At 46.1% G+C, this 15377-nt stretch overlaps 1 protein-coding gene across 3 annotated transcripts in view; it reads left to right on the forward strand.

Annotated features, from left to right (window-relative positions):
* Window positions 1-3196: 3196 nt before the first annotated feature.
* LOC130128549 (TGF-beta receptor type-2-like) overlaps window positions 3197-15377 on the forward strand; it is a 41525-nt gene continuing 29344 nt past the window's right edge. For 2 of the 3 annotated variants that reach the window (XM_056298173.1, XM_056298174.1), the window contains exon 1: window positions 13399-13668. In XM_056298173.1, coding sequence (XP_056154148.1) covers window positions 13596-13668 — 73 coding nt within the window. In that variant the 5' untranslated portion in view covers window positions 13399-13595. Of the gene's footprint in view, window positions 3215-13398; window positions 13669-15377 lie in introns of those variants that run through there. The other variant, XM_056298175.1, reaches the window with a different exon arrangement.

A 15377-nucleotide genomic window follows, 5' to 3' on the forward strand; every position in this document is an offset into this window, starting at 1 on the left:
TTTGTTTACACAACATAATTATGAATGTGAGATATTTGATATAGTTTGCTTTGAGATCAGACTGTGCGACTGTACGCCGGGCTAAGTCTGTTTTCTGAGGCACGCCATGTCCCCTGGTTGAGCTCATAGTAATTGGCTGGGAGATGGAGGGCCGTCACAGCGGGAAGAGCGTCAGGCCAAGACCAACAGCCACTCAGAGCTAGCTTGGCCTCCTCTCTGTCAATGTTGGCGCTACTCTTTTACTTCCCCGACTGCTTTAGGAGGTGGCCTGGCATTTTTAACTCTTACCCATATTGCTTTTCCGTCCTGTGCGTCCGTCTTTCTGCCTCTCCCTCTCTCCCTCCCTCCCTCTTCCCCCAGATAACATACCTACGGTCCGTAACTACGAACAGAGGCAGGTTGCCATGGTACCCGTTGGACAACAAGTGTACACAGCAGTGGAAATTAAGATGTGTAGGCCAGGACCAGCGGTGAGCAGACTGTAGCTAATGACAGTCCATTGACGTGCCAGGACATTCCTTACTGCCTTTCCATGAAACTAAGGGGAGGATGTAGAGAGCGGTAAGAGAAGGGGAAAGATGGATGGATAGTGAAAGCCAGGACTTGATGAAAGAGGGGGATACAAGGGGTTACGTAAAGGAGAGCGAGAGGGAGAAATGGAACGAGAGAGGGAGAGATGGTAATATATGTTTGTTGGATACAGCTGGCAGCTGCTGTTGTCGGGACATCTGGAGGTACAGGCCTCGGCAGATGAATCAGATTCATGGGAAAGGAGGAGATGGAGTGTCTCTTTAAAAGCCTCAAAAAAAACTAGAAATATTGCATGTGTTCATCCCGGTGGGACACTGGAGGGAGCTATGGCCAGGAATAGAAGGGGAAAAAAGTACGAGACCTGAGTTCGCTGATTAGTTACGTGATGTAATCCATTACAGATTACTGGTTACAAAAGTGTAATTGCACTCAATTAAATAACACAGCACACACAGGCTGTGCTATATGAGGATGCTGTCTGTGCTGCCATAAAAAGCGAAAGAGCAAAAGAGTGTTGACATGGAGAAAAGTGGCTTCAAGGCCTTGATAGTAACCATTTCTTTTGCAGTAGTGGTCTGATTATCATTTCAAATAAACAATATTCATCAACATGAAAGAGAGCGGGGCATCCGGGTAGCGTAACGGTCTATTCCATTGCCTACCAACACAGGGATCCTGGTTCGAATCCCCGTGTTACCTCAGGCTTGGTCAGGCGTCCCTACAGACACAATGGGCCGTGTCTGCGGGTGGGAAGCCAGATGTGGGTATGTTTCCTGGTCGCTGCACTAGCGCCTCCTCTGGTCGGTCGGGACGCCTGTTTCGGGGGGGGACTGGGGGGAATAGCTGATCCTCCCACACACTACGTGCCCCTGGTGAAAGTCCTCACTGTCAGGTGAGTAGAAGCGGCTGGCGACTCCACATGTTTCGGAGGAGGCATGTGGTAGTCTGCAGCCCTCCCTGGCTCGGCAGAGGGGGTGGAGCAGTGACCGGGATGGCTCAGAAGGGTGGGGTAATTGGCCAGATACAACTGGGGAGAAAAAGGGAGGGGATCCAAAAAAAAAAAGATATGAAATAAGAGGTTTTGGCCATATGATATGTGAACTTTTCATTATGAGTTGCAACCTTTAACATTGAATAAAAGTGATTAGTTCAAATTCATCTGAGCTCTTAATCAAAGCTGGTGGCAAGAGGTAATGGTCTTACAGCCTCCATCAGTAGCGCATTAGCCTGACAAGACGATACTATAATTTATTGTCATGCAGACTGCTATTTTGAAATATTTTGCATTCTTTTCTTGCCACTTTCCCTTTTCCTCTGCACCGCAAATTGTCTCGGGCACAATGGCTCCATTTGGAAAATCACAGCCGTGAGAGTGAGCTGTAATTTTGTGGCTGATTTTTGGTGACCGCACTCTTTCCGCTGGACAGCAGCAGCCAGCATTAACCGCAGCAGTTTCTTTGTGAGTCTAATGAAACTATCCACCAACACACAGCCACTATTATCATTGTTCTACTAGCTTGGCCCATGGTCAGATAATACAACCGGGGTCAGGTCAATCGGAAAATGTCTCCCTGATAAGGCCAGATGGGCTAATGCATATTTGTGCACGCACACACAAGCCACAGACACACACATGGAAGCATGCGCGCACGCACACACACACAAGCTCTCTTTCTCTATCCCTCTCTCTCTCTCTCTCTCTCTCACACACACACTTGCTCTCTTTCTTATCAGATATGAAACATTCACCCTGTTCACCCCATATGCACTGACAATACCACTGAAGGTCACCATCGCTTCTCAGGAAGCGAAAAATCTACTCACCCTGCAGTTGCACTTAAAACAAAGAGCTTAGCAGCGACCGGGAGCTAAAGTTGAGTCATAATGGCAGTGTATTTTAATGAGACTGGACCGTAGAGGCCTATGCCTGCCTGCACTGGAAATAGACGCAACGTGGTCCATTTCCTCCACAGATGTTCAGGACAAGGCCTCTCGAGGGCAAGCCACATGAAAATGAGCTACAGTGCAGAAAATGGGCTTTTTCCCCCCCGTAAAACACATATTAGAATATGCATGTCTGAATAGATAGTGCTAACAGTGCACCGCTCTGCCTTCTCTCGCTGAATATGTATTCTTATCTCAATGAAAGCACATTTAGGAAAACTCCTGTTGCTAATCTATTATGGCTGAGGGCTGGTCTGCTCCGCTGCTCAGAGGAGTGGTATAAATGTTGCAAGCTCATCATAAGATATTGATAGCTTTAAACACTCTGACTCTTGCTTCCGTGGATTTCTTATTTTGCTTTAAAAGTTCACGATTAATGTCGTCCTGAATCATTCCAGAGGCAAAAATTTTGACACCCCTCTGAAACATGCAGAAACTTACAGCTGCAGGTCTTCATAGTGAATGAGAGAAAACGGCTTAGGACTGCAGATCTCGTAAAAGAAAGAGAAAAAAAACTTCTCTGACATCCGTGTCAACAAGAAGCCAACACATCGCTGACAGTATTGGCATTGTGCTTGCAGCAGCTGGGCATGTAAGACTCACTTGTTAGCATGTGATAGACACTGCCCTTCCTATTTCTGCAGCCCCGGTTCACAGAAAGGGCCAGATGCAAGGGTAGACTGGAAAGATGGAAACTTAAAATAAGAGGGGAGCCATGCAGCTGAGACTTAAATTACAGGTAAGAATGGGTTGTCTTTTCACTCCCAGATTAACTCTATTAAACCACGCAACTCTGTTGTGGTTTAGAGCAACTTGGTGTGTATTTTGGCGAAGCGAAGCAGTATAAACCGATGATACTGCGCAGGTATTATCTAATGTTGTTTCTGGAGACCATCATTTCGGTGGGAAGACCGAGCTATGTAACCTGATCACTGGGTCCAAGTTATTATTCATCTTAGGCACGTTGCGTTTCAAGTTTGAGCCTGAAAGAGAACGAAAGAAGAAAAAAAAACACCGATGTGCCGTGAAACTTTCCCTCGTAGTCTGATTTTTTTGAAAACGTCTAAATCATCCCGCTGTCAGGAGATATGGTGGGAGTGTTCTGTAAGGAAATGCCTCACAGCGAGAAAGCTGGCAGCCACTCTTGTTTGGATAAGCGCACTGGGAACTGGGGGGGGGGGCAACGGGTTTCTGAAGCCAAATGGAGCTCCGACTTCATTACATCTGATGAGTAATGTAAAATGTAAGCGCTTGTCTAAATGGAAAAATCATTATGTCTGGAAGCTGTGTGCTCAGAGGATACAGGCGTCAATTTACAGCCATGACTTAATTTGATAATATTCAATCACCGCTTTGTTCTGAATCTTGATTTTGAGATTCTGGACAACAATTACTCGTGGCAGTGTGATCCGTGTCGCTCCTGAGCGCATTACGCTAGCGAAAGTGCGTGTATTTGCCCATCACTTGTCATCTGTGTGCTTCATTGAGATCGAAGCTATTAAAAAGAAAAAATACTGAGTGAATCACAAAGTAGCGCACAAAAGCTGAGCTGTGCTGAAGTTTCCATGGTGTGTGTGCATGTGCATGTGTGTGCGTTTGTGTGTGTGCACACGCACCTAAAATAAATTCATGTTCACAGTCACGGTAAATTTATGAGCCAGCGAGAGAAAAAGACTACTTCAGTTGAGGAAAAGCCTCTGAAATGAGCCATTAAATCAGTGCCATTTGGACTATTGACGTAACAAGACAGCTGAAAAATATTGAAAAAGTTTGGACATATTTCTGTCGAGCCTCGAAAACTAGCGTGTTTACTGGCCGCATTGTTATTGTTATGGATATCTAACAAGACCAGTGCTCGCACACACACACACACACACACACACACACACATTAACCACCATCGTCTTGCACACTGTTTGAATCGTGCAGGAATGGAAGATGTTGCAAACGCGCTGGACTGTCACACAAAATCTATTTACTGCGAAGTTTCATTTTACGAGTAAAAATGCAGGCTCATTGTAATCTTTTTCTATTTCACACTCATCTGCTTAATCTGTTTTCCCTCCTCTCTCTTTCTTGCGCTCTCTCTCTCTCTCTGCATTTCTTTCTGTCTCTCGTCTTTTCTCTCTCCGCCGTCACACAAATGTAAACATGCACACACTTACACACTGCATTTGTTTCCTCTATTGTCTGGCATTGTTTACCACGTGGCCGCGGCTCAGCTCTCTGTCCTTATCAGTGGCGGGTCATGGTGGTATTTCCTGCCCCGCACCAACAGCAGAAGGTGGCACGGGAGGAGAGCCGCTTCCTGTGCTGGCACACCCAGCATGAAGCCCGCTGGCTCCATCTCACAACCAGCACCATGATCATCCACATCCAGAGCCGGAGGAGATGTTAGGAAAGGCCTGTTAATTTGCTCCTATCCCACATGCAAAATGTTCAGCGTATACTTAGTGTTACACACAGGCTCTGCCTTCCCAAGATTAAAGATAGCTGCGTGTTGCTGACTAATGGTCATTTGCAGGCAATTTTCTGTGATCTTCTCTTTGATTGCAGGGTATTTGAAGGTTTTCATGCTCATTAGATAGTTTGCCTGTGGAGAGGGAGCAGGCATAAAGCTTCACGAAGCACATCAACATAATCCTCAAACCAGCCACATCGTGGCTGCAGTTGGACTTGTGTGATGCTACGTTTCTCTGCAGGTGTGCTTCTTTGACACATTTGTACCTGCAATTTTTGTGCAAATCGGCCGCGTCTCCAGAGGTATCCGGGGGCACAAGTGGGCCGTTTGTGTTTCATTTAATATATGCAAATATTTCTGTCATGTGGAAAGTTTTATTTAGTCGCAGTACTTCCTCATCCCAATCACTGTGCGGTCTTTCTCATGGGAAATGCTCCAAAGCCTGTTTGGTCTCATCAGGACGAAATGTGCCGATGTTTGTAAATGGGCCTGCAGCCATTGTGGGGAGGGGTCCAACCCTTCAAACGATCTGCAGTTGAATGTTTATCAGAAGTGGTTTCCTTGAAAGGCCATGATCACTGGGCTCGCATGAATATATATGGAATGTGGCCTGTTGGATGGCCACGCAAATTCACTTTCAAATTTGCCAATCCCCTACATATTCCCATGTCAGATCCCACAATGAGCCCACTGTAAACTGATTGGGTTTGCTGTTATGGTGCCAGGAAGAGTGAGGTGCTTAGCCCATAAACACAGAGAGTGCTGCTTGTGCATATTTAGGTTGACACCTTCGGAGGACAATTTTGTTCTTCTCTTCCCTTTTCTGTCCTTCTAAAAAGTTGTATAGATGCTTCATTGGCAGTCATGTTGTATCAGGAGCAGTGGTAACAATGGCAGTAGTGTACACAAAAACATCCATGCAATTCTGCAGAGACATGCTATGGTAAATTAGAACCACATTTTTTTCTTTCTTTTTTAAATTTCCCCCCCTTTTTCTCCCCAGTTGCATCCAGCCAAATACCTTAGTCTTCCAAGCCGTCCCGGTCGCTGTCCCACCCCCTCTGCCGATCCGGGGAGGGCTGCAGACTACCGGATGCTTCCTCTGATACATGTGGAATCACCAGCCGCTTCTTTTCACCTGACAGTGAGGAGTTTCACCAGGGGGACGTAGCACGTGGGAGGATCACGCTATTCCCCTCAGTTCCCCCTCCTCCCCAAACAGGCGCCCCGACCAATCAGAGGAGGCGCTAGTGCAGCAACCAGGACACATCCGGCTTCCCACCCGCAGACACAGCCAGTTGTGTCTGTAGGGATGCCTAACCAAGCCAGAGGTAACATGGGGATTCGAACCGGCGATCCCCGTGTTGGTAGGCAACAGAATAGACAGCTACGCTACCCAGACGCCCCCAATTCATACCACATTTAATCCCAATTGAGCGCAGAAGAGCAGAAATGTCAAGCGCGGCTCTCTCTACTCTACTCTAAACTTCTTTGACGTAGTTAAATGCATGCAAATGTTCCTACAGTATAAGCACTTTTATGCATGCCACACTTGCAGCTAAACACAAGTTATCATAAGCATAACATTGAGCATAACAATATATGGTGATTAAATAACAGTTTACTAGCCAATTTTCCAAATGGTTTTGCCAATTTTGTTCTGCAGAACGTACACGACCTTGATTAACACGGACATGACACGCAACTCATGCAAGGTTTTGGGGGGGGGGGGTTTTGGGTTTGGTTTGTTTTTGTTTTGCGTGGTGTACATGAAATCCTTTCATGCACCACATTAGACAGTTCGCATCCTCAGCCCCATCAGAGTTGCATATTGAAACGTTCTCATCCTCTTCCCAAGATGAGATCGTTTGTTCTCTGTAATCTAAGCGTGTTGAGTGGTGGAGCCGTCTTCTCTCTACTCTCCCCGCTGGCTTACAGTAATGACAGGCCGGGGACGAACTGGAGGGATTGGCTCCAAACTTGCTCAACTCTGCCCCGCGCACGACGACATCTAACGTCTACCTTGAAACAGTTTGATGCATTGGGGATATTTAATCTGCACCAGTCTCTGGTGAGTCAGCTATGCCATTATGCTGTAAGGAAAGAGATGGTTCCCAAACAGCATCAAGAGGGTAGTGGTGTTGTTTGCTAGTTTCTTGTTGTCTGTTTACTGTTCTCTCTTTGGTTTGCGCTCTTATTTTGACGCACGTGTTTCATTTTGGGTTTCCAGTGCAGGATAATGGCGATGTAGGAGAAGATTTTGGCTCATCATAAATACATTTTTTTAAATTTTTCTACCATTCAGTGCTGCAGAATGCATATCTAATAAACTTGCCAAGAGTGTGACCTCTATATTTCGTAAGCTACTTGCTGACATGATGTGCAAAGCTTGCGTGGGCCTGTAAACAAAGGTGGTTCCGCTTGAAATGAGCACCTTTGACCCGATCCTCAGCGGTACTTCCTCTCACATGCACTGCTGACCGAAAGAAACGCCTGAAGGAGGAGTGACTTTTCCAGAAACAGGATGTTGCCAAGTACTCTGAAATGGTAGTCTCCCACAGCTGTTTGTTTCCCGCTGCCTTGATATAGTAAAAAAAAAAAAAAAAAATTTGTTGGCTCTACTTTGGGCACCTATCAATATTCTACCAGAGAACAATAGTTTGAAAAATATTCTGATACAGCGGCTGTATCCTTTGGAGCAGTTGGAATAAACGTTCCCTTCCTTTCAGGGTGTCTGACTAATGCTGGGAGACAAAGCCCTCTTTCAGGGCCAGCAGAAGATTGGGAGCGGGTGTTGGTGTCAGAACAGCCCAGTGGGATTTCCTCAGGTGGAACGCTGGCACAAAGCAAACCAGCCCATTTATTGTAAACTAGAGACTATGTTTAGCTGGTTGCTAACTGCTTACTGCTGAGATGTTTGATTTTGTGTGTGTGTGTGTGTGTGTGTGTGTGTGTGTGTGTGTGTGTGTGTGTGTGTGTGTCCTCCTGGATCACCACCTTGCCATGGTGGAGAAGCTTGTGTGTACCAATGATCCCAAGAGCTATGCCCTCTGGAGCTTGGCTCCTGGTAGGGTCACCCAAGGCAGATAGGTCTCAACGGCGGAACTGGTGGAAGATGTCTCCAGGTCACAACGGCAATGAAGGCGGATGAAGGCTGCACCAGAGGGTGGTCCCCAATCGTCTTGGTTCTCCATGTCATTCGACTCTGGCCACCCCCTGCCAAGGACTGTGAGGTGGCTGCAGACGCATCAGCCTCTCCATGTAAAAAGCTGTCACGCGCAGGCGTCCTCCCATTATGCAGCTCCAGGATCAGCCTCTACGCCCACCTGAGGACCCAGAGGGAGGACGGGCGTACTCGACCCCGAGTGACCGCCGATTATGGGGTGTGTATGTGTGTACGTGTGCATGCGCGCACGTGCATATTTGCATACTGTGCTAAGTCAAATTCCCCCTCCCAAGTTGTTGAGCTGTTCCTTAATAACACTGAATAAAGTTGTAGTACGATGAATCTTCAAGTGAGATAATGTGAGTATTCTGAGATTCCCTTTGGAGACGTGTTATAAAATGATGCAGACGGACAATCAGATAGATAGATAGCTCACATAAAGCGCTATATGAATGTAGTCCATTATTATTATTATTATTGGCTTATGGGATAAGATGAAGTGATGGCTTTGGGAACACAAGCTCTTTTTGTACTTCTGAGAAGAATAGAAAAATAAAAATAAAGCCCCTTACCCGTGACTCGCTCCCAGGTGCTGTGCTCTGGACTCATTAGCCAAGGGCTGAGGCAGAGGAATAAGCAAGAGGTCGTCTATAGATCTGGAGGACAATGGGAGGAAGAGGAGGAGACCACAGGGAACAGCGAAGGGGCTCTCAGGTGGCCCACTGCAACAGTGCTCGCTGGTGTATGTTGTGTGTATTGTATGTGTACGTGTATTGTATGTGTGTGAATTGTTCACTCCGCGCTCCAACACCACATTGTGGCTTGACCATAGAGCGCTCTGCTTCTCTTAATCTGAGGACATGGGTGGTGGCCCTTTTCTTCACTCTGCTGAAATGTGCAGTGTCTAAATCCTCTCTTTCTCTCAGATTTCTCCCCTTTCTCTCTTTCCTTGTGGCCTTCTCTTAATGTCTCTTTCTACTGCCCTCTTTCTGTCTTGCGGTGTTGCTGTTGTTTTCTCTTCTCACTTCACGCCCACACTCGGGTCTAATTTGATTATGAGACCCGCATAGTGATCCAAAAATCCTTGTGAGGCATCTGGAAGCCACATCTCCCTATGGGATCAGTAGGAGGGACTCCCCATGCTGTGAAATGGGCACCCTTGCCAGTTAGTTGCAGCTTTGGCACGCTCTGTTCACGTTCGTGTCAAGAGGGCACCTTCAAGTGTGTGGATTACACTCCTCCTCTGTCTGTTGGCCTGCAGGATTCAGGTGCAGACAGTGAGAAGAAGCATAGTAAACACGGTGTATTCAAACTAACATGGCGCAACATCATCATGTGCAATGAAACTCGTCAAGCATTGACGGATCAGTTTCAACCACTAGTGTTCTGAAGTAACCTAACAGGAACACATTGTGTTTACTCTCCTTGCCGGTTTTGTGTGCTGTTCATCCCATAAAGAATTTGTTCAAGTTGAACTACATTTTTCTGAGCTGGGCAAATATACACTGAACCTTTGTGTGTGTGTGTGTGTGTGTGTGTGTGTGTGTGTGTGTGTGTGTGTGTGCGTGCGCGCCATGGAAACCGGCACTATTTGTGCATTATAACTTGCAGAAAATCCTCGATTCATAGTGACTTACAAAGTGAGAAAGTCATCCAGAAAGAGGATGTGTTGACTGTGCTTCTCAGTGATCCAGTATGTCTAAGTGAGAAGAGGCCTTTTCCAGAATACAAAACTAGTAACATGGCAAAGTTGTGTGAAAAACAACACCAAGACTGAGTCTACTGGGCATCCAGGTAGCGTAATGGTCAGTTCTGTTGCCTATCAACACGGGGTTCGCCGGTTCGAATCCCCGTGTTACCTGTGGCTTGGTCTGGCGTCCCTACAGACACAATTAGCCGTGTCTGTGGGTGGGAAGCCGGATGTGGGTATGTTTCCTGGTCACTGCACTAGCGCCTCCTCTGGTCGGTCGGGGCGCCTGTTTGGGGGGGAGGGGGAACTGGGGTGGAATAGTGTGAACCTCCCATGTGCTACATCCCCCTGGCGAAGCTCCTCACTGTGAGGTGAAAAGAAGCGGCTGGCAACCCCACATGTATCGGAGGAAGCATGTGGTAGTCTGCAGCCCTCCCCGAATCGTCAGAGGGGTAATTGGCCGGATACAACTTGGGTGAAAAAAAATATTCAAGACCAGGACTGAGTCTATTAGTCGGCCCATGCCATAACTAGCTTATAGCATATCAAGGCTAAAAGTGTATGATCAGCTTGTAGATTCATCATACAGTCTTGCACACAAACAGTCTTAATTGTAAAATTCAGTGCATTACGTGAAAATCCCAAACCATGAAATGAGGAACAGCACACTACATCTGGTAAACTCAGCAACACAGAAATGATTAAGTCCAAGCGATCAGAGTTTCATTTTCACACAACTGTCAGAGTGTCATTAAGTGCAGCAAGTTCACAGTTTGCAGGTTTTTGTTTTTTTACATTGTGACTTCAGCACTTCCTGATTTTTCAGCTGCATCCATCCAACTACTCTGTTGACGCCACACTGGTTGGACATTGAGCAATGGCTTGATATTCCTGTGTGCCTTCTTGTTGTTGTGGCATTCCTCCAGTTTGGCATTCGGTGCAGAGGAGAGAGCCTGTATAGAAATGTGCACACGATACACACCTATAAGCCTTTAAACCTGTTGCGGTATATATCCTCTGGAGCAGCAGAGAGGTGCTAAGAGAGGGACATTTCACAAAGCCAAGTTCATGTGCTGTACGCAGCGGTTGTTCGTCACTGCTGTTTTGTCAAGGTGCACGTCTAGAGATTAGTCATCGGGTCTCTGTTTGCCTTTCCACTCGACCAGAGCGGTTTACGCCAAGCACCTGCCATCCAGTATGATACCACATAGGATGTTTATTTCACTTGTTTGCTTCTACTTGTGCAATTGGGATTAAAGAAAAAAGTTTCAAAAGTAGGGGAACATTATGAAACTTGTGGAGGTGGAGAGCTAAAAGTAACATTGAAGCCATCATGTGAAGTAGACCAGGACCAAAAAAAGATATTGTTTAAATAAGCCTCCCTGGACACACTGGTGCGTTCAGTATTTTCCTGAAGAAGTGAAGCAGATAAAGTTAAGTCCTGAAGGAATTTGTTTTGGTCTTGTGGTCGGTGAGGAGGATGTAGTGACCCTCCCAAGCATCCCACGTGCTGTGGTCAGCAGGGAATGAATGTATAAGTCAGTAGAAGTCAGAACTGTTGGATCTCCTCCTGGCTGCTTGGACCTCATCTTATAGCACTGAAATCAGGGTATGCACATTTGAGTAAACATGCACACACGTTTTTTTTCTATACTTACAAGGATCCTTGTTGACTACATCCATTGCTCTAACCTTAACCATCAGAACTACATGCCTAACCTCAACCCTTATTCTAACCTTAACCCGATCCTAATTCTAACCTTGACCCTAAACCCAAATCCTAACCCTGAAATAAACTGCTGAAGAAGTGAGGACAGGCTGAAATTTTTCCGCTTCCGGTGTGGGAAGATGGCGGCGTGAACTCACGTTTGCAGCGGCCTCACCCAGTGCCGTCCATGCAGTGTCTTTGTCGGCATCGGAGTTTGTGTCTTTGTCTGATGGCTGGGAGAGCTGGCGATGGATCGGCTGGAGGAGCTTGGTCTGCTGCGTCCTGTGGGCCCAGGGACCACGGCCCTGCCCGGAGCTGTGCCCGAAGAGGAACTACCGAGGGTGGTCTGAAAGGACGCGGAAGCGGGGCAGGCTAAGCTAACTGCTAGCCCATTCCGTCATCCTGGCTGGCGTTCGCTCTCTTGGACAGTGAAGAAAAAAGGTTTTTTTTTTGTTTTTGTTTTTTATATGTTGGATATATTTGTTTTTGTAGTTTTGTAATTTTATTTTTTTGGTTGTTTGGATGTATGTGTTCTTGAAGGTTTTGGATATGTGTTTTTGTCTTTGTAATGCACTGTTGTGGGCAACAGTATTTCATTTCATTTCATGTACTTGCGTACATGAAATGAAATGACAAATAAATGTTCCTGATTCCTGATTCCTGAAATGTCCTCACTTTGCAAAAATGCCTTTCACTCTTACGGTTAAAAACTCAAATATGGTCAAAAAATACCACAAATATAGCTGAACAAGAACACACACACACACACACACACACACACACACACACACACACACACACACACACACACACACACACATATGCACTTACCCACCCATCGAGACACAAAAGCACGATTAAATCTTGCTCAGACATGTAGGCTGTCCTTACATACATAGTATGAACACATGCACATAAAACCCTTTTTGTACATTCTCTCTCTCTCTCTCTCTCTCACACACACACACACACACACACACACACACACACACAAACAAACAAACATGGGCCCGCATAGATGCCAAAAGTATTCTACAGTGAAACAGAATTACCCATAGAAAGCCTTTAAAAAGAACTTTTATTAACGTTTGCCTCACAAATCACAGCAGTGCGCCAGTTGTGTAACAAGGAAAAGACGCCTAAGAGGAGAGTTACAAGGGTCAGACCTGAGACTTGACATCATGGTCTGTTAATGCAGAGTAAAAGCATATGTCAAGGGCCTGCTAATAGAAGTGTAATTTAGGGGTGTTACAGTGGACTTGAACTTTGAGTGTGTCAATAAAAGAAAAAAAAGTTTTTTGATATGGAAGCGACACTACCTACTTCCTGTGTCATCTGTGATAAACAGTGGAGTTGGAAGTCGTTTTCAGTTTCGTCAAGTCTAAAGTCATCAAATTTGCGACTTGAATCTGACTCAAGTCCAAGTCATGTGACTCGAGTCCACACTTCTGGCTGGTGGTATGGAGAACTAACTGTTCTCGTGTTTGGAGTAACTCTATACTCTCAACCCCAGATTACTAAACTGTCGCACGTGTCACTGTCATAACAGCACGAGAAACATGACACTAGAATAAAATATGGATAGTATCTCACCTGTATTATACCTCATGACCGCCAAACTGCCTTTAAGAGCAGATGAGTCTGCATAAGGGAACAACGTTAGGGTTATTTTCATCTCCTCAGATTTCCGTTGAATCTTTTTGTTTGTTTTTTTTTTTTTTTTGGAGCATGCCACTTCAGGTCTTGCCATGTTGCATTTTGTCCTCATAATAACAAGGTTCGGGACTTTGTGAGGCACATGAGTTTTGCAGGGGGAAAAAAAAGGGAAAGAAAAAAAGTCCAACCCCTCTGAAGATTTCCTGTTTCATGAAAAGTACACATACTGAGAGTCATATAGGTCTGCCGGCTGGCTTTATATTGACTCTACCCGGAGAGCAACAGGCGGAGCAACAACGCACAGAAGAAGAAAAATAAGAAGAAGAAAAAAAGGAAAAAGTCCGATGAACGATGCAACGTCAGTCTGGCCGTTTACCGTCGTCAAGACGTTGGTGAATTAATGAGAAACAGCGGGGTATAGACAGTAGTCCCTTTATCAATGGAGCTACTTCGTTTTTCCGCGTTTTGGTATGGAGCGATACTCTTTGTTAGTCCTCTACTTAACCAGACGGGTGAGTATTAAAACTTCACTTCTGCTGGGATGGTTAGAAGGGCTTTAACAATACTTGTACGGTAGCCTAATATGGGTAAACTCGACAAAACATCTGTGAGGGATTAGCTAGAAAATCATCGCAACTTTGAAGGCAGGTGGTCCCAGCGTTTAGACCTACTTTACATTGCCGTGGATGCTAAACAGCCTTATGACTTGCTGGTGCCTTGAGTGATTACGCACGCACACGCAGTCACACGCCAGTGCACACTGCGTAACTTCTTGTTCCTTATATTCCATCAGCGTGTTACTTAAAAATGGCTTGTTTGAACACGTGTCTCACGTCTGCAGCGTAAATCGCGTCTCTATCCCGCTTCGGCGTGACTTAAAACGGGCATCGTGTGTGCGTTTGCTGGTTTGCGGTTCAGACCACCTGCCGTAAATCCTCACCTGCATGGGCTGATTCCTCTACCTTTGATGTGCAGACACACACTGCTGACGTTAGTCTGTCAGCCCCTCTCATAAGGAAGACGGTGTTTTATCTCCCTCTGTCTCACACTCAGTCCCAGTGGCACCAAGGGGCTCTGACTGCTCCTAATCGTCTCTCTCCCCCCTCTATGCAATTATCTGTAGCCCTGGGTGACAATTACTACCATTCATCCTTCCCATAGCCCGCCTCCGTGGGTTTAAATGACATGCTCTTTGAGAGGACTTGCTCTAATGATATAATTACTCTGGCGCAGCCACCTTGCCACCCCCCCCCCCCCCCCACACACCTCCAACCCTCAGGCACTCAGGTGCAGACGACATTGCCCTCAGTGCATATACTCATTTACTTCTAAACCCCCTCACCCTCCGGCAAACATTTTAGATTGCACGCTCAAATAGTTTGGTCTGTAGTTGAGGCACATTTATTTGTGAGACGTAATGAGCACCCTCCAGTCAGGCAAGGCCAGAAAGGTCCTTATCCGTCTGCAGTGGTGGGCACAGGCACTTCACCGGAGCCAGCAGTGACGGTTTACCTTCTCTTGCACTTCATTTTCTCCTCTCAGGCATCTCAGGTTGTATTTCTGTGTCGCTGCAAGCCGCAGTTTTTAACCCCACCCAGCAGATTGAGTGAAAAGTTACAGTAGGCTTTTTGTCCCACGGTCAAGAGCACACACATTGCTTTTCTTTCTTTTTTTCTAGTCAGTTTCAAAGTTTTTAAAGGTGAAGCGATACTCCATCCACTGGCTCTGAGAGGAGTCTTAAAGTAGCTGTAGACAACTTTTCACCCTCCCCCCCCCCCCCATTGTTTGCACCACCGTCGCAAAGACAACCGGATCGCTTTCCGTTTATTAGCAGTCTGGCTACTGTCCAAAGCAAGAAACAACCGTTAGAATCCCAATTTGAACTCGAAACCCTGATCTCAGTGCTATGATAAAGGCAAAGTAAAACATCCGGTAGTATTAATAAGTAGGCAGGTTGTGTTACTTACCGATCCAATAGAAAGAATGCCAACGTTGGTTTAGAACCCGCTCAAGTCCAGGGGTTGTATCGAACTCTGTTTCCCCGTCGAGATCTGTTTCCCCCAAGCCAGAGTTCGATACAGCACCAGGACGCTTAATTAACCTCAAGTCAACCTTCCACAACCTTAACCTAAGCTCAGCCTAATGCTTGGGAAACAGAGTTCGATACAACACTGGCGCTCTCACCCGTCCGAGGTTCACTCTTGTTTTACCTCTGTTTCTA

The sequence above is a fragment of the Lampris incognitus genome, chromosome 18 (assembly GCF_029633865.1).
Source record: "Lampris incognitus isolate fLamInc1 chromosome 18, fLamInc1.hap2, whole genome shotgun sequence".
Lineage (NCBI taxonomy): Eukaryota > Metazoa > Chordata > Actinopteri > Lampriformes > Lampridae > Lampris > Lampris incognitus.